Source organism: Babylonia areolata, chromosome 8, assembly GCF_041734735.1.
Source record: "Babylonia areolata isolate BAREFJ2019XMU chromosome 8, ASM4173473v1, whole genome shotgun sequence".
Classification (NCBI taxonomy): Eukaryota; Metazoa; Mollusca; class Gastropoda; order Neogastropoda; family Buccinidae; genus Babylonia; species Babylonia areolata.
In genome coordinates this window covers 50,825,909-50,844,400 of record NC_134883.1, presented here as the reverse complement: position 1 = coordinate 50,844,400, position 18,492 = coordinate 50,825,909, and the positions used below count along the sequence as shown (strand labels likewise).

The window sequence follows — 18,492 nt, the reverse complement described above, 5'->3', positions numbered from 1 at the left end:
GCAAGGATGCTTACTAAATCATAGGAGGTTTCCCAATATTAAATACAGACCTTTTTTGTGAAGATTGTTTCTTGCAAGGATGCTTACTAAATCACAGGAGGTTTCCTTATGTGAAATAGAGACCATTTTTGTGAAGATTGTTTCTTGCAAGGATGCTTACTAAATTATAGGAGGTTTCCTTAATTGAAGTAAAGACCATTTTTGTGAAGATTTTTTCTTGCAAGGATGCCTGCTAAATCATAGGAGGTTTCCTGATATTAAATACAGACCTTTTTTGTGAAAATTGTTTCTTGCAAGGATGGCCGCTAAATGTTAAAGAGCTTTGTTTTATGCTGGCTGTGCTTCACATCATGGTGTACTGTGGAGCATGAAGCAGCTCTCCAGTCATTGCAAAGCTTTGTGGTTTGAGCTGTGAGCAGTTTGGTAGGTGATAAGTACTGATAGCTTTCTGTCCGCACCCTTCCTGCCCCACCTCTCGCTGATTGACTGCCTCCGTTTTGTTTTTGGGTAGTTTTGTTCTGTATCACGTGGATGAATACTTTTGCATCATAGGGGATTCTGTAGTAGTGCTATGGGGAGTTCCATAGTATTGTTTTGTATTACTTGGGCTGCTCTTCCCTGGGAGAGCGCGTCACTACACTGAGAGCGCCACCAACATTTTTTGTCATTTTTTTCTGCTTGCAATTTAATGGGGTTTTTCCCCTGGGAGAGCACGTCACTACCCTGAGAGCGCCACCCACATTTTTTGTATTTTTTTTCTGCCTGCAATTTTTTTTTTTTTTTTTCTATTGAAGTTCATTTTTCTACACAATTTTGCCAGGGACAATCCTTTTGTTGCCATGGGTTCTTAAACGTGCACTAAGTGCATGCTGCACATGGGACTTTGGTTTATCGTCTCTTCCGAATAACTGGCATCCAGACCACCGCTCAAGGTCTAGTGGAGAGAGAGAGAGAGAGAAAATACTGGTGACTGTGTGATTCAAACCACTGCGCTCAGATTCTCTCACTTCCTAGGCGGACGCATGACCTCAATGCCACCACTCCATTATAGGGAGTTCCATAGTGGTATTATAAGGAAGTCTGTTGTGATGTTACAGAGAATTCCATATCAGTGTTTTGTTCTTTTCTTTTTTTAAAATTATTTTTTCTTCATTTTATTTTGTTTTCTTGTCAGCACCTTACCACGCAGTCCTGAATCCTGGAAATAATGGTTTTTTTCAGTGTTGCAAAAATGTGTTACTTCCCATCCTTGGTGTCATCTTCATCCTGGTTTTCCTGTGGCACTGCTTGGCCTGGTTTTGCAGTGCTGGAACAAAGACAAAGAGTTCCAGTGCAAGCAGTCCATAGCCTGCTGTCTGTTGCAGGCTGCTGCTGATCCATGCACACACACACACACACACACACACACACACACACACACACACACACTGCACTGCTATGTTTAGCTTCCAGTCAGTACAAAGTTGTTGTGGTTTTGGTTTTTTTTGTGTTTAATTTATAACTGTTCTTTTACACGGTTCAGTTTTGTAACAGTTCCTCCCATCATCCTTTTTTTTTTTTTTTGACTGATGTTTTTTCCCTTCTGTCTGTGCGTGCGTGTGTGTGTGTGTGTGTGTGTGTGTGTGTGTGTGTGTGTGTGCATGTTTGCATGCTTGTTGTGTTTCTTTCTTTCTGTGTACATGCATGAAAATGTGTCTTTACTGGTTTCATGCCTCTTCTCTCTGGGTGGATATGCTGGACAAAAATAAGTACGAAACTGTCGCAACCGAAAAATAATGTAACAAATGTGTGCATGACTTTGGCCAGAAACAGGTGCACATATATGATCTCATTTGACTTAACGTGCTTGTGTATGAGGTCTGTATTTGTGTGTGTGTGTGTGATTGGCATACAACGATCAGTTCATTCTTTTCTGTAGTTGTTGGGTTGTTTTTTCCAGAATGTTCCTGGGAAATGAGCCAAGGGACGTGTACGTGTGATGAAAACATCAGGCTGCTGACTTTGCTGAAAGACCCCAAGAGAGGTGACGAGAGCTCCGGCATCGGGACGGATCCTCCTGCAAGCCCTGCGCATGGTAACCACCACCGCCGCCGCCACCACCTCCAGGGTCGGGACGCTGTCCAAGACTCGGTGAACCCCCTCCCGTCTTCCCTTCACCTCTTTCCCTCCCCCCATCACGGCACCAGTGCCACCGCCGCCACCATCTCTGCCGTCGCCAGCAGCAGCACTGTGCAGGACTTTCTCCGATGTGTTGAGAGTCACAGCGAGCCGCCCAAGGGACCGTCGCGGAGGGGCTACAACCTGCGTCCCCGGAAGTGCACGTGCGATTGCATGGGGCAGCAGGATCAGCGTTACGGCTCAGAAAAGAACATGGCTGCAGAAGACTCGGCTCAAAGCGCTGTGGTGATGGAGCACGGTGCCATACGCAGGCATCAAGAAGGAGAGGACTGACGATCACCAGGGCGTCCTGTCTTGCGCTATGGACCTGAAGAAGTCGCCCCCCCTTCCTTCAGGAGCAGTCCAGCTGCTGTCCGGCATTTCCCGGGGAGAGAGGTCATCCCTCAGCACACATGGGTCAGGAGGAGTTCCTGAAGAGCAGCGGCCTGGTGAGGAAGCACAGCTTCGTGTACGTCAAGCAGGAGGTAGTGGAGCCCATGGAGCTGGATCTGGAGTGTCAGATCGTGGGGGTGGAGCCCCCACTGCCCGCCCTCCCCCGCCTCTCCCCCAACACCCGCTCCCTCATCTCCTCCATCAAGCGGGAGAGCCCCGCCTCACCCAGAGCAAAGAAATCCCTCCACTTTGGTGCTGGTGAAGACAGCGACAACAGTTCTGATTCCGGAATCGCCGATCACTCAGTGGGTGGGAGACGCTCCAGTTGTGGGTCTCTCTTGTGCATAGCGCTGACGTCTCCTTTAGGTCAGAGGGTTAAGAAGTTCACAAAAGCTGACCTTGTCAAGCCCCCGCTTGCTGACGTTGAACAGTACTGCATCAGCATTCCGGAAGAGGATGCACTGCGCTTCAGGCTGCGGCACAGGGAAGGTTATCCCGTCAGGTTTAAACGACGGAAATGTATGGCTTTAGATTACTGCCACAGTTACAAATTCAAGCCTGAGAGAAGAAGACGTAGTATGAGTGCAGTCAAACCAAAGGTAAAGACTAAAAAGAAACAAGCACAGTTACATAAAATCAAAAAATGTGTGGTGCGCCTTGCCAGGCTGGACGATAAAGAGATCAGACTCAGAACGTCGAGGAAAAGGACGATTCTAAACCGAGAGTATGCCATTGACAATGACATTTCCATCGTACAGATGGAGGTGCCAGAGCAGGTCTTTGATCAAATTCAGATGATGCAAGGGGCTGAGAGCAGCTCCCAGAGACCAGACCAAGGGTCACAGTTTGTGGTGGGTGCAGACAGTGGGGCACCAGTGTCTGGGCCGTCGGGCCTTGCCTCCAGGGGTTCCTCCACAGGCATCCGCAGAGGTCTGCCCAGGCACCTGAGGCCCTGTCCGAAGAGCAAACAAAAGCAGCAGCTGGCAGGCAAGGACCAGGAGGAGGAGGTGGTTGTGGAGTCCTCTTCAGAGGAGGAGGAGGACTTGGCGGGGAAGCGTGAAGCTAAACCCGTGGAGCTTCATTTGGATAATGACGATGTGCAGATAGTTTCTGTGACCAACACCAAAGTCTCTTCCCCTGTGTCTGTTGTGATTGACCTTTCAGACACAGAAGAACAGGACTGTGGCCACATCATCCAGTACGGTGCTGTCTTCCGCCGCCACTTCACATCGCCAGAACGTGTCTACGCAAAGCGAAGCGTGCGGTGGTTCAGGTGTGTGTCATCAAGGCGTTCAGCAGTCGGTCGTGACCATGACTCCTGCTGTCCCTTTCCAGAGCAGCTGTCCAGTGGATGCAGCCTGTGCAGCGACTCTGACCACCGTTGGTGCTTTGGGCGTGATGAGTCTCCACTCTGTGTCATCAGCACCGGTGACCTGTCAGAGTGTTCCCTCCGTTACAGACACACCGTCCCGACCCCAGAGTGCCGTGCCCATGTGTGGCGCGGTGGGACAGAGTGAAGGGCAGATGCCTGCCCCCGTCCCACAGAGCCCCCCAGTTCCTGGTGCACAGACAGCCCCTCCCATGCCCAGTGCTGTCCAGGGAGTCAGTGCCACCGCTTGGCCACAAGGCGTGGCTGGCTTTCCGGCACCACCACCACAGCACAGCTCTAGCTCCTCTCTCAGTTCCATAGGCAGTGCCCACAGTCAATCCACTGCACAGCCACCGGCTGAACTCCAGCGAAATCCCGTGATGCAGAGCACGCACAGTCTGCAGAGGTCTGCAGCAGTGCACAGTGTCCAAACTACCACAGCCACACCCCTCCCCCCTGTGGCACCCGAGCTGTGGCAGCTTTCAGTTGTGGCCTGTCCCTCCGTCTGTTGTTTCCTTGACACAGAGTGCGTCTGTGATGTGCGAGTCCTCTGCTGTGCAGACTGTCCCCCTGGTCTCCCCACCCCCGTTCCCTCCAGTGGCTCCCCACCCAGGTGTCGTTCAAGGGCAGATCGTCCCTGGGGGGAAGGACTTGATCACAAGCCAGAATTCTCCTGCACATCGCTCTTCTGTTGCACTGACTCCTGGCGGGCAGAATGTGCCGTGCTTAACAAGTAGCTGTAGTGCACAGAGTCTGCCTCCAAGGCAGAACACAACGCTTGTAGCGGACACCACCAGTGTGCAGAATTCTTCTGTTGCGTCGAAGTTTCTCTCGGGACCCCAGACCGCCCCTGCTCTGCAGCCATCATCATCACACCGTGCAGCAGCCACGCCACAGCTACCAGACACAGTCAGCGTGACCAGCACCATCACTCTGCAAACCGCCCCTGCTGGACAAAACATGTCATGGATCTCCAGCACGGCCAGCCTTCAGACCGCCCCCCCTGTGGTGACCGTGGCTGGTGTACAGTGCACGCCCCTGGTGGTGCACTCCGCCAGTCAGCAGAACGCGTTCCACGTGCCAGCCACAGGTGAAGGCGCCAGTGTCGGAGGAGGAGGAGCTGAGGGCAGCGGAGTTGCGTGGAACACCTACCCCAGTGCAGCACTACCGGTCAGCACAGCGCCACTGATGGGGTCCCCAGGTGTCCAGCAGGCTGGCCCATCCCAGTCAGGACACCTCCTTCAGCCTCAGGCTCCGGTGGGCAGCACAGCCACCAGCATGTTAGGGACTCACGATTTGCAGAATGTGGTAGCGCCTGCTCAGGTGTCGTACGGACAGCACAGCACCACGCAGATGCCGAACGTGGAACAGATGCCGAACGTGGAACAGAGGTTCAGTGCTCCGCCACCTGCCCCCAGCGGTCAGACATCGGTGCCACACAATTCTGTGTACCTCAATGGAAACACTCCGACGCCTGGGCCACAAAACTCATCCTATGATCAAGGCAGTGTTCAGACTCCAATACCACCAAACTCTCCTGTAATACCACTGAACTCTCCCTATGGTCAAGGCCTTGTTCACACGTCTTTGCCTCAACATTCTCCCTTTGCACAAGCCAGTGTGCAGACATCTGTTCCACACAGTTCTCCCTTTACACAAGCTAACATTCAGGCATTGGTACCACAGAATCCAACCTTTACGCAAGGCAGTGTTACACCTTGTGCACCACAAAATCCTCCTTGTTCTCAAGCCAGTGTTCAAATACCAGTGTCACAAAACACCCCCTTTGCACAGCTGGGTGTTCAGACTCCAGTGCCACAGAACTCTCCTTATGGTCAAGGAAGCAGTCAGACTCCAGTGCCACAGAACTCTCCTTATGGTCAAGGAAGCAGTCAGACTCCAGTGCCACAGAACTCTCCTTATGGTCAAGGAAGCAGTCAGACTCCAGTGCCACAGAACTCTCCTTATGGTCAAGGAAGCAGTCCAGTGCCACAGAACTCTCCTTATGGTCAAGGAAGCAGTCAGACTCCAGTGCCACAGAACTCTCCTTATGGTCAAGGAAGCAGTCAGACATCTGTGCCGCACAATCCTCCCTTTACACAAGCCAGCACTCACACATCCATACCCCAAAATTCATCCTGTGTGCAAGGCAGTGGTCATCTACCCATGCCACAGAATTCTCCGTATGTCCAAGCCAATGTTCAGACACCTGTGCCACCAAACTCTTCTTATGGTCAAGCCAGTGTACAGACATCTGTGCAGCAAAATTCTCCTTATTTATCAGGCAACATTCAGACAGCTGTGCTCTCAAATTCTTCCTACCTGCAAGGCAGTGTTCAGACACCTGTGCCACAAAATTCCTTGTATGCTCAAGGCAATGCTGAGACATCTGTGCCACAAAATTCCCCTTATGTTCAAGGCAATGCTGAGACATCTGTGCCACAAAATTCCCCTTATGTTCAAGGCAATGTGGAGACATCTGCGCCACAAAATTTCCCTTATGTTCAAGGCAATGTGGAGACATCTGTGACACAAATTCCTCCCTATGCTCAAGGCAGTGTGGAGTCATGTGTGAGACAAATTCCTCCCTATGCTGAAGGCAGTGCTCAGACCCCTGTGCCACAAACTCCGCCTTATGTCCAGGCCAGTGTCCAGAATTCTGTGCCACAAACTCCACCTTATGTCCAGGCCAGTGTCCAGAATTCTGTGCCACAAAATTCTCCCTATAAACAATGTAACATTCAGGCAAATGTCCAGAACAGTAATGTTCAGATGCCCATATCACAGAACCTGCAGCATGCACAGAGCACCATTCACACGAACACACCACAACATCCTCCTTACATGCAAGGCAGTGTTCAGACATCTTTGCCACAAAATTTTCCCTCTGTACAAAGCGGCAGTATGCAGATGCATGGGCCACAAAATTCTCCCTCTGTACAAAGCGGCAGTATGCAGATGCATGGGCCACAAAATTCTCCCTCTGTGCAAAGCGGCAGTATGCAGATGCATGGGCCACAAAATTCTCCCTCTGTGCAAGGCAGTGGGCAGATGCCTATGCCACAGAATCCTCCGTTTGTACAAAGCAATGTTCAAATGACTGGACCGCAAAACCCTCCACTTGTACAAAGTAGCGTTCAAACAACAGTGCCACAAAATTCTCCGTACATACAAGGCAACTCGCAGACATCTGTTCCACAAAATTCTCCATATAAACAGGGCGAAGGTCAGGCGTTTGTCCCACAAAATTTCAATAACATACACAGCAATGCACAGCCACAAAATTCTTCTGGTGTTGAAGGCAGCAGTCAGATCACTTTGCCACACAGCAACATCCCGACATCAGTGCCACAAGCTCCTCCCTACATACAAGGCAACCTCCCGATGCCTGGACCACAAAACTCATCCTATGCTCAGGGCAGTGTTCAGGCATCTCTGCCACAGAATTCTTCCTCCCTGCAAGGCAGTGTTCAAGCAAACATGCCACAAAACTCCCCGTATGTGCAAGGCAGTATTTCCGCACCTTTGTCACAAAATTCTGCCAATGTGCAAAACAATTTTCAGTCACCTGTACCACAGAATTCTCCTCAAGTATCGAGCAGTGTTCAGACATTTTTCCCACAAAACCCTGCCGATGCACAAGGCGGTATTCCGATATCTCTGCCGCAGAATTGTACAAATGTGCAGCTACAAGGCAGAGCACAGACACCAGTACAGCCAGATTCTGTCTGTGTTCAGGGCAGTGTTCAAACATCCATGCCACAAAACTCTCCGTATGTTCCAGGCAGTGTTATGACATCTGTTGCACAGAATTCTTCTTACGTTCAAGGCAGTACTCATACATCTGTCCCACAGAATTCTTCTTACCTTCAAGCCAGCATGCAGATTTCTGTGCCACAGAGTTCCCCCTTTGTCCACGGCAATGCTCAGACGTCTATGCCACAGAATTCACCTTATGTTCAGGCCAATGATCAGACATCCATGCCACAAAATTCTCCCTACAAACAAGGCAATGTTCAGACACCTGTCCCACAAAACTCTTCTGATGTTCAAGCCACATCTGTGCCACAGAATTCATCTTATGCACCAGGCAATGTTCCGGTTCCAGTATCCATGCTGCAGAATTCTCCCTGTGTGCAAGGCAGTGTGTCACAGAACTCGTCAACTACACAGGGAGTCATTCCGACATCTGCGCCTCAGAACGTTGCCTACACACAGGACACAGTTCAGAGAGGTTTGCCGCAGACATCTTACAGTGCCCAAGGCAGCGTCCAGACATGCATGCCGGAAAATGCTGCTGTACAGGGCATCATGTCTGTGTCCCAAAGCTCTGTGAACATGCACAGTGCTACACAGAACGTTCCACAGAATGCCGCAACAGTACAACCACAAGACAGTGCTGGAACTTGTGTTTTGCAAGGCAGTCAAGGCGCTGTGCAGACTGCCCATCACAGTCAGACGGCTTCCCAGGGTGGAAGTGGATTCCCTGCGCCCACTTGTGTGGCTGCTGTGCAGACTGCTCCGTTCCAGAGTGTAGCAGGGGCACAGTCTGTCACTGCTGGCAGCGGTGCCGGTCCAGCTGCCAGCAACCCACAGCCCACTCCTCATCCACAGAGCAGCCTTGTTCAGAATGCTCCTTTCCCTGGGAACCCTTCACTTCCACGAAACAGTCCTCTTTGTGTTTCTGGCCCGCAGCTCAGCACTCCACACGCCCCGGTCAGTGTTGCCAGCACACAGTTGAACTCTTCACAGTTACAGAGCAGTCCTCCGTTACAAGCTAGCAATCCCCCTGTTCAGCCTTCCAGCACCCAGTTTATGTCTCAGTCACAGAGTGCTGTATGCAGTCCTGGCTTCGGTGTTCAGTCTCCGGGGGCTGCACAGACCGGCACGGCGGTGCCAGGCGGCGCCAACTTGAGCGTGCAGAGCGTGGGCACCAACACGGCAGTGCTGCCCGGCCAGATGGGCACCACTGTCAGTCAGACTGCTGCTGCCGGTGGCCCCTCCCCTCCAGGGACCGTGTGTGACGAGGACTCTCCTGAAGAGCTCCGAAAGAAACTGAGCGTGTTCAACTTGATCCCTGGTCGCTGCCCAGCTGCGTCGCCTTCCAGACAAACGCCCGACACAACAGCAGGAAGCAGCCAGACCATGCCCTCCTCCACTCAGACGACCGAGGATGGCACCCCCCAGCTCCGCATCAGTGCGGTGTATGGTGCGGCTGAACTGGAAAGCATGTTTGACCTGGCTTCCAGCAGCTTTCCGGTGTGTTCGGCGTCCGCACAGCTAACTCAGAGGACGATGGAAAGCGCTCAGAGTGCAGCTGGTGGTGTCAGGAACCTGGAGGACAGCAGTCCCCAGATCCGCATCGGTGCGGTGTACGGTGCGGCTGAGCTGGCCAACAGTCAGCTGGCCGTGTCTCTGGGGCTGGAGCGGGCGCCACGAGCCCCGCCACACACCAACATGGGGCTGGGTTCCGGAGTGTTACCCTCGCAGCCACAAGCTCCATACAGCACAAACTACAGGGCCAGGCAGCCCCGCTACGACTGGAGGGCGCGGCCCTCGCAGCAGACTGCTCAGCACTACGGTCATCCCCAGGCGTACGCCTATCAGCCCAGAGGTCCCAGATGCGGCGCTGGGTACGGTGCCGGCCCACCTAGGCAGCAGAGCCCTTACAGCTACAGAGGGCGGGGCGGGTACAACAGTGTGGGTCGCCCTCCGTACGGTGGGAGGGGGAGGGGGATGGCGGGGGCAGCGTCACTGAGAGCACCCCCCACCACCACCCCACAACGTCTGCCTGTCGGGGACGATGATGATGACTGTGTGGAGGTCATCTGTCTGGATGATGACTGAGTAATTAAACTGCTTGATTGTAAACACACTCATTGATAGTAACCAGTGATTGTATTGCTTGATGGTAACCAGCGATATACACTGCTTGATGCTAAACAGTGATTGCATTGGTTGATGCTAAACAGTGATTGCATTGGTTGATTGTAACCAGTGATTACATTGATTGACGATATCCAGTGATTACATTGATTGATGGTATCCATCTTAATCATGATCAAAAGTAAGATCAAAAAGGAGCGGAGTTGGTGATGTCATACTGAACTTCTTCTTCTGTCAGTTGGTGACTGAATTATCATGTCTACATATATGTCCCCATCATAATCATGCTTTCTTTCCCTCCTAAGCAGGTCTGAGATTCCACATGTTGACAGTCTCATCTTGAAATGTTGTACATCTCAGCATTTACTGTTGACAAGAACTGAAGACGTTTGGTTTCTGGGATTTGATGATTTGGGTCTTTTGATTTTTCTCATCACGTTTATTTCATTGCTTCTGGGTGAACTATCATTATGATTGCTTCTTTTGTTATTTTTTCTTATTGTTCTTTGATGATGATTTATATTCATGTATGGATCAGTGGAAAAATGCATTAGGGTGTGGTTCAGGCGTAAGTCGGTGTTAGGTTTCATTGCCCACTTGTGTCGAACATTCATCTGATCTGATCACAGATCTGCCACTTGTTTGAGGGGAAAAAAAATCAGTGTATTATATATATATATATATATATATAAGACATCTAGATTCATGGTTGTATTTTTCAGTTATTGTCAGTTGTGTGTTGGCAAAATGCTGTTGGGTGGTATTTTAAGGAATTTTACAAACAGAGGAAAGATTCTGACAGAAAAATAGGTCTCAGAAGACCAAAGGGCAGAGACCAGGGTGCTTTTATCCTCAGCCTTATAGAACAGGACAAGGACGGGCGCAATAGCCAAGTGGTTAAAGCGTTGGACTTTCATTTGTAGGGTCCCGGGCTCGAATCATGGTGACGGCGCTTGGTGGGTAAAGGGTGGAGATTTTTCCGATCTCCCAGGTCAACATATGTGCAGCCATGTTATAGCGCCTGAACCCCCTTCATGTGTTTACGCAAGCAGAAGATTAAATACGCATGTTAAAGATCCTATAATCCATGTCACCCTCGTGGGGTTGCCGGAGCTCTTTCAGTGTAAATAGCATCCCCGCCTTCTGGAAATTCTGTGCTAGAAATTTCCTCTTTTCTATCACTCTCTTTGTTTCTGCCTTTTTTCCATCTTCACTGTTGTCTCCTTTTTCTGCCTTCCCAGTCCATTCCCCTTTCTGTTTTCAAGCAAGCCTTGACACTTTTTTCTCTTTTCCACAGTCTATGATGTACTGTCTGTGCTGTTTTGCTCTGGCGATTAGGTTGTGAGATGTAAACACTGGGATGGGCACTAGTTGCCCATTCTGCAGTGTTATTTGCCTATATGGTCTTTTTTGTGTATTTTTTGTTTGGTTTTTAAGTATTGTTGTTTTTTTTTCCTTTTTTATTTTTTATAATCTGGGGATGATAAATTAAGCGGAAGGGCTGGTGTCCTCAGCATGGCCTAGTCTTATTTGCCATAAGGAGCTAAGTGGTTGGGATACAATGTCATGAACTGTGTTTTGTGAATTTGTCTTAGTGCTTTTTCGTGGATGTGAGTTTTTTTTATTTGTGACAGTTTTGTGTTAACGCGGTCGAGTATTTGTATGGTTTGGCTGTCCTGATATGGCCCTGTGTGGTTGGTTGGACTATAAGCAACAAGAAGAAGAAGAAGAAGAATCCATGTCAGCATTCGGTGGGTTATGGAAACAAGAACATACACAGCATGCACACCCTCGAAAGCGAAGTATGGCTACCTACATAGTGAGGTAAAAACGGTCATACACGTAAAAGCCCACTCGTGTACATACGAGTGAACGTGGGAGTTGCAGTCCACGAATGCAGAAGAAGAAGAGGATAAGATTTTATCTGGAATATGTTATTGCTGTACCCTCGGTCAGTTCAACTGACACAGACTGTGTTCAGTTTTATTTTTTCTTTTCTTTTTCTTTTTTTTTCTCTCTGCTCTTCAAGGTAAGCTTTTTCCTTCTTCACATTTTTGTCGCAGCAAACAGTGTCAGTGTACAGAGACTGGGCGTGTGTGTGTGTGCGTGTGTGTGTGTGTGTGTGTAAACCATACTTTACAAAAGTGGGTGTGTTGTGATATTGAGAGGAGTGGAAGCTTGTACTGACCACAGTGACTGCGTGAGAGACATGATTTTGCCGTACTGACCACAGTGACTGCGTGAGAGACATGATTTTGCCGTACTGACCACAGTGACTACGTGAGAGACATGATTTTGCCGTACTGACCACAGTGACTAAGAGAGACATGATTTTGCCGTACTGACCACAGTGACTAAGAGAGACATGACTTTGCCGTACTGACCACAGTGACTAAGAGAGACATGATTTTGCCGTACTGACCACAGTGACTAAGAGAGACATGATTTTGCCGTACTGACCACAGTGACTAAGAGAGACATGATTTTGCCGTACTGACCACAGTGACTACGTGAGAGACATGATTTTGCCGTACTGACCACAGTGACTAAGAGAGACATGATTTTGCCGTACTGACCACAGTGACTAAGAGAGACATGATTTTGCCCTCATGGGGAAAGGGGCACTTGGGTGGTGCAGTTTTGTCTGTGTGTGTGCGGGTGTACATGCTTGTGTACATGTGTGTGTGTGTGTGTGCACATGTAGGTGTGTGTGCGCGTGTGTGTGTACATACGTTAATGTATACCATGTTTTATACTGTCAGCTGTTCGATCCCACCTGTTGCACGTCGTCAGCTTGTAGGAATTTGCCTGTTTCACTGCTCTTGTTATCTAAATGACTTTGGCAATAGACAATTGTGGACATTTCTAATCACATTGTGGTGTTCAACTAGGGAGTCTGACAGATGGTGCAGACAAAAAAAAAAGAAGTTTCTTTCCTAAACAGTTTACTGGTCAAAATGGAAATGTCTGTGATATCTTCAATCTAGAAATGTTTAAAGAAAGTTTGGTTATATGTTCTCCACACATTTTAAAAGCCATGTTGTTTTGCTGTCACTGTATTCTTAAGTTTCACCACACTCTCAGCAACAAATATATATATATATATGTTCTTTGCCAAAGAAACGTCTGTGTGTGTGTGTGTGTGTGTGTGTGTGTACATGCATAAAGTATGTTTTTGTCAAATATGTGTGCAGCATTTTTCTATTATTTGGATGTCGGTACATTTAACAGGAAAACAGGAACAATATCAGTAAACACTCACTTTTTGCAGAAAATGAGAAACTGTTTGAACTCTGGACAGAGATCAGTATAACCTGTTTGCTATGATTCCATCCCAACAGAGTGTTTTTTTTTTTGGGGGGGGGGGTTTGGTTGTTGTTTTTTCCTCAGAAATAAACAAAGAAAGTTAGTAAGATTTAGATACAAGTTGTTTTAATTTGTTCTGTAAAAAATTCTACTGGGTCAGTACATGATTTGTATTACAAATTTATATGGTTTTTTTGTTTTGTTTTGTTTTTTGTTTTACTCCATACATTTATATTTTTCATAGTGTGTTTATTTGGTACTGCAGTTTATTGAAATGGTGTTCAGGTCAAGATGGATAGTGTGTGTGTGTGTGTGTGTGTGTGTGTGTGTGTTCTCAGATTTGTTGTTGTTGTCTTATTGACAGATTTAGAAAACACATTCCTTTTCTTTCTTGCTTTCTATATGCTGTGTGTGTGTGTGTGTGTGTGTGAGTGGTTTCCTGGACTATCACATTGCATTTCTTTCCATGGAAATTGTTTATATATATATATAGACCAGCAGGTTACCATGGTTTCTTCTTGTGCCATTACAAAAGTCTTGTTATAACAAAACAACAGTAACAACCTGCTTATATTACTTATGTGTCTGTGACTGTTGGCTGGTGTGTGTGTGTGTGTGTGTGTGATCTTCACAGTATGTGCTTTTTTTTTCTTGACTCCTTTGGTAAGTATGTGTGCGTCAAGAGTGTGGGTGTGATTGTGGGTGTATGCATGCTCGTAGTGCTGATGAGAATCTGATCTGTCGTCATTTTGTTTTAATTCTTCTCTAATGCCACATGCTATTATGAATATCATGTGAAATGCTAATTTTTTAGTAACAGATGATGAAGATGAGGTGCTTGTGTTTTACTTATGGTTCCAAGGTTACAGTTTCAAAAGTTTTTTGGTTTATTTTTTTATTTTTTTTATTTTTATTTTTACATATAATTCACTTATGAAGCCATGAACACATGTTCACAATATTTCCATTTGCTGGGAAAATATGAAGGAATGTATGCATGTACTTGTGTTTCTGGTCAGATGTCACAAAATTAATGACATTTATTTTTAGATAAAATAAATGATTTTTTTTAAATCATTGGTGAAATTTTGGGTGCACTGTACAAAGGAAATCTTGTGTGTTGAAATTGTGAATGCAAAGTGCTTGTTGCATTTTCAGGTGAAATCGTGAGTGGACGTTCCCTGTATTTTCTGTTGAAATCGTGAGTGGACGTTCCCTGTATTTTCTGTTGAAATCATGAGTGGACGTTCCCTGTATTTTCTGTTGAAATCATGGGTGCAGAGAACTTGAAAATATCATGAAAGAAAATTATGCTGTATTTGTGTCTCCTCTGTGCAAATTATAAGTACATGACGTTGTTTTACTGTTTATCAGTCTTCTGTGAAATATTTACAACATATTTGCATCGTCTGATGTCCAGCGTTATTCAGCTCATACTAATTATGTCTGATCATTTTGACTGAATTTCTGTTCAGGTTTATTCATGTGGGTCAATTTGTAATTGCTTTCTGTCCCCCTCTCTCCACTCCGTTTTCCCTGATGGAAGATTGCTTTTTTCCTTTGACGGTTTGATAGTGGCTTCCTTTTCCAACCTGTTTGTTTTGTTATTGTACTTTAATTGCATTCATATCATTTGAAGGTGATAAAGTCAGCATTGAAATATTTAAAGAAGTTACTTACATACATACAAATTGGTAGAAAGTGTGTGATTTGTGGTGAGTGCCTTTTGTCCCTGTGCCTGTATGTCACAAACCAAACTTCACACACTTCGGGTTGTATGACAGGTGTCTTTGTTTATGTAAATCAACACATTTATTAATTTTATTTTATTTATTTATTTATTATTTATTTTATTTTATTTTATTTATATATTTTATTTTATTTTTTGGTTATTTTATTTTATTTATTTGTTATTTTATTTATTTATTTATTTTTTGGTTATTTTATTTTATTTATTTTTTAGAGATTTTGTTGTTGTTGTTATTTTATTTATTTATTGTTATTTTATTTTATTTTTTTATTAAAAATTTTTGTTTTTTTCTCGAGGCCTGACGAAGCGCGTTGGGTTATGCTGCTGGTCAGGCATCTGCTTGGCAGATGTGGTGTAGCGTATATGGATTTGACTGAATGCAGTGACACCTCCTTGAGCTACTGATACTGATACAACAAAACAATTCTGAATGTTTGTTTGGTTGTTGTTTGCTTTTTATTATGAAAAATTCGCAAAACAAAGAAATTGTAAAAACTTCACTATCTGATGGAAAACAAAAGCAAAAAGGTTCACCTTTGTAAATTATGTTCACACACAAAATGGGACTCCTCACAACTGGAAGTTATAAAATAAATAAAAAATTCACAAAACAAAGAATTTATGAAAACTTCACTACCTCTTGGAAAAGGTTGGTTTTTTGTTTTTAACTTCATCATTTTCATGCACAAAATGGATTCTCACACTCAACTGAAAGTCAGCACAGGTGTGCAAGCCATGGAATACATTCACATTGCATACTGAGTTAACACAAGAAATCCAGTCAGCTGGCATACATGCACACACATGTAAAATCCGTAATAAATAAAATGGAATAAAAAGTGAGGCACAGTTGGCACCCATAAAGTTCGAACAGAAACAGCACACAACAGGAACCTAGTCCATATAACGCTGTCAGACACCCCACATAAAATAACTGTGTCCTGTGAGAGAGTTGTCTGAATCACTTTTGTTTTAATCATGGGCTGCCACAAACCCCTTCATTTCAGCAAGGTAGAGAAATAAAATCATGTGAGCATATTTTTATCTTTCAATGATTAAAAATATCATTTTTGCCGGGGTGGTGTGGGGTGGGGTTGGGAGGTGGGGGGGGGGATTATCTATGTTTTCTTATATTTTTTGCTCACTGAAGAATTTCACTGCAGATATCTACCTCAGTTATCTCCCTTTCAGTTAGGCAGTGGGATCATTGGCATATTTCAGTGGTTTGCACCAATTCAGCTAGAACACAGGTAAAAAAAAAAAAGGTACATTGGAACAAACCCAGATACTTCCTCAAAAAGGGAAGCTCCAGACCTGTCCTAAAACCAATCATTCAACTAGCACACAGGTAAATAAAAGGTACATTGGAACAAACCCAGATACTTCCTCAAAAAGGGAAACTACAGACCTGTCCTAAAACCAATCATTCAACTAGCACACAGGTAAATAAAAGGTACATTGGAACAAACCCAGATACTTCCTCAAAAAGGGAAGCTCCAGACCTGTCCTAAAACCAATCATTCAACTAGCACACAGGTAAATAAAAGGTACATTGGAACAAACCCAGATACTTCCTCAAAAAGGGAAGCTCCAGACCTGTCCTAAAACCAGTCATTCAACTAGCACACAGGTAAATAAAAGGTACATTGGAACAAACCCAGATACTTCCTCAAAAAGGGAAGCTCCAGACCTGTCCTAAAACCAATCATTCAACTAGCACACAGGTAAATAAAAGGTACATTGGAACAAACCCAGATACTTCCTCAAAAAGGGAAGCTACAGACTTGTCCTAAAACCGATCATTCAACACTGTTTATGCTACTGTTTCAGCTAGCGTGGTAACTGAATTGGTTGCATAACCAGTAAAGTTGCCTACCTTGTGTATGGAGATAGTTACATGAGGAGTTTGTATTATACTCGGCATAAGCAGTACTGGCATGAAGTTGTGTACCTTGTGTATGGAGAGAGTTAGCACTCTTTATCATTTGTGAAATCACAACATGTATTCCTTTATTTATTTATTTCTAATGCTTGTGGCCCAGTACAAGAGTCATAAGATCATGCATCGGTCATCCTCAAACTCAGCTTGGTGATCAGTTATGACCAGAACATACTTTATCTTTTTTCTTTCTTTTTAAATGTTAATGTTGGAGAATATGCTGGATGTCCAAAGGAAAAGTTAACTGGAGTAAAATGTTGCTTAATCATAATTTTATCCCTTCTCAGCCATGCTGTTCATCAGATATTTGGCAAACAAAAAAGCTGGAACTGAAAACAACTACTACTATGTCCTACACACACACAAAATCCAACTGAAAATGAATTAGTAATAAACAAGAGATGATTTTTTTTCTTTATCCTTGCAAACAAAGTTAAATTTATTGCAAAAAGCACATAGTTTGCACCAACTGGAGAACAATATTGTATACACAGAACACAGACCATCTACCAAGGAGACAAACTCTCCTCTCTATTCTTTCATGTACAAATTCTAAAAAAGGAACCAATATTACAAATGTCACATTCCTTACCATTTAGGGACTGAATTTTGATGCAGAGTCAAATTTTGACCAAAATATTGAAGACAGAAAAAATATTTTTTTAAATGCATTCATTTGGAAGTGGTGTGACACATGAATGAATTGAAACAGTGCACAGGTTCTGCACCTTGAGAACCAACTTTGTCATACATTGTCACCTGAATGATATTTCATTGGAAAGAGGAGGTGATATTAATCAATCTATTAATTTCAAGATCCATGATTTTTTTGCATAATTGTTGTCTCTATAAGCAGGTCAGGCATCTGTCCCCCTTTCCAATTTTTTTTTTTTTTAAGCAGATGTGGTGTAGCTTATAGATTATATGGATCAGTCCACATACTTTTGATATCTCATTGAAACTGAAACTTGCACAACCAAAATATTTTAAAAATTTGTTATTGATTTCATCAGATTAGTCCACACACTTTGATGTCTCATTGAAACTGAAACATACACACACGCAAAAAAATCAAAATATTTTTAAAATACATTATTGATTTAATCCAACTTCCGTAAGAAAATATTATCACAAAACGTAACACAAAGTGAGTATACCTGTCACAAGAAAGCACATTGTTTTCCTTACACAACCAAGATCTTGTGCTAGTTGGTTTTTTTTGTTTTGTTTTTTGCTTCCCTTTAGTATCTGTGGTGGAAGACAACTGATGTGAACCTTTCTCATTTTCCCCTGAGCTCTACAGGTAGGTCTGATCCACAGGTGAGGTCAACACAGTGGGTCATACTACAGTCATTTTGTTAGGTCCTATACAGGTAGGTCTTATCCACAGGTGAGGTCAACACAGTGGGTCATACTACAGTCATTTTGTTAGAAGGTCCTATACAGGTAGGTCTTATCCACAGGTGAGGTCAACACAGTGGGTCATACTACAGTCATTTTGTTAGAAGGTCCTATACAGGTAGGTCTGATCCACAGGTGAGGTCAACACAGTGGGTCATACTACAGTCATTTTGTTAGGTCCTATACAGGTAGGTCTGATCCACAGGTGAGGTCAACACAGTGGGTCATACTACAGTCATTTTGTTAGAAGGTCCTATACAGGTAGGTCTTATCCACAGGTGAGGTCAACAC

The 18,492-nt window shown here is 45.2% G+C and overlaps 1 protein-coding gene across 2 annotated transcripts in view; it reads left to right on the top strand.

Annotated features, from left to right (window-relative positions):
* LOC143284930 (uncharacterized) overlaps window positions 1-2,451 on the top strand; it is a 14,973-nt gene extending 12,522 nt beyond the window's left edge. For both annotated transcript variants that reach the window (XM_076592081.1, XM_076592082.1), the window contains one exon: window positions 1,940-2,451. In XM_076592081.1, coding sequence (XP_076448196.1) covers window positions 1,940-2,451 — 512 coding nt within the window. The remainder of the gene's footprint in view (window positions 1-1,939) is intronic.
* The last annotated feature ends 16,041 nt before the right edge of the window (window positions 2,452-18,492 follow it).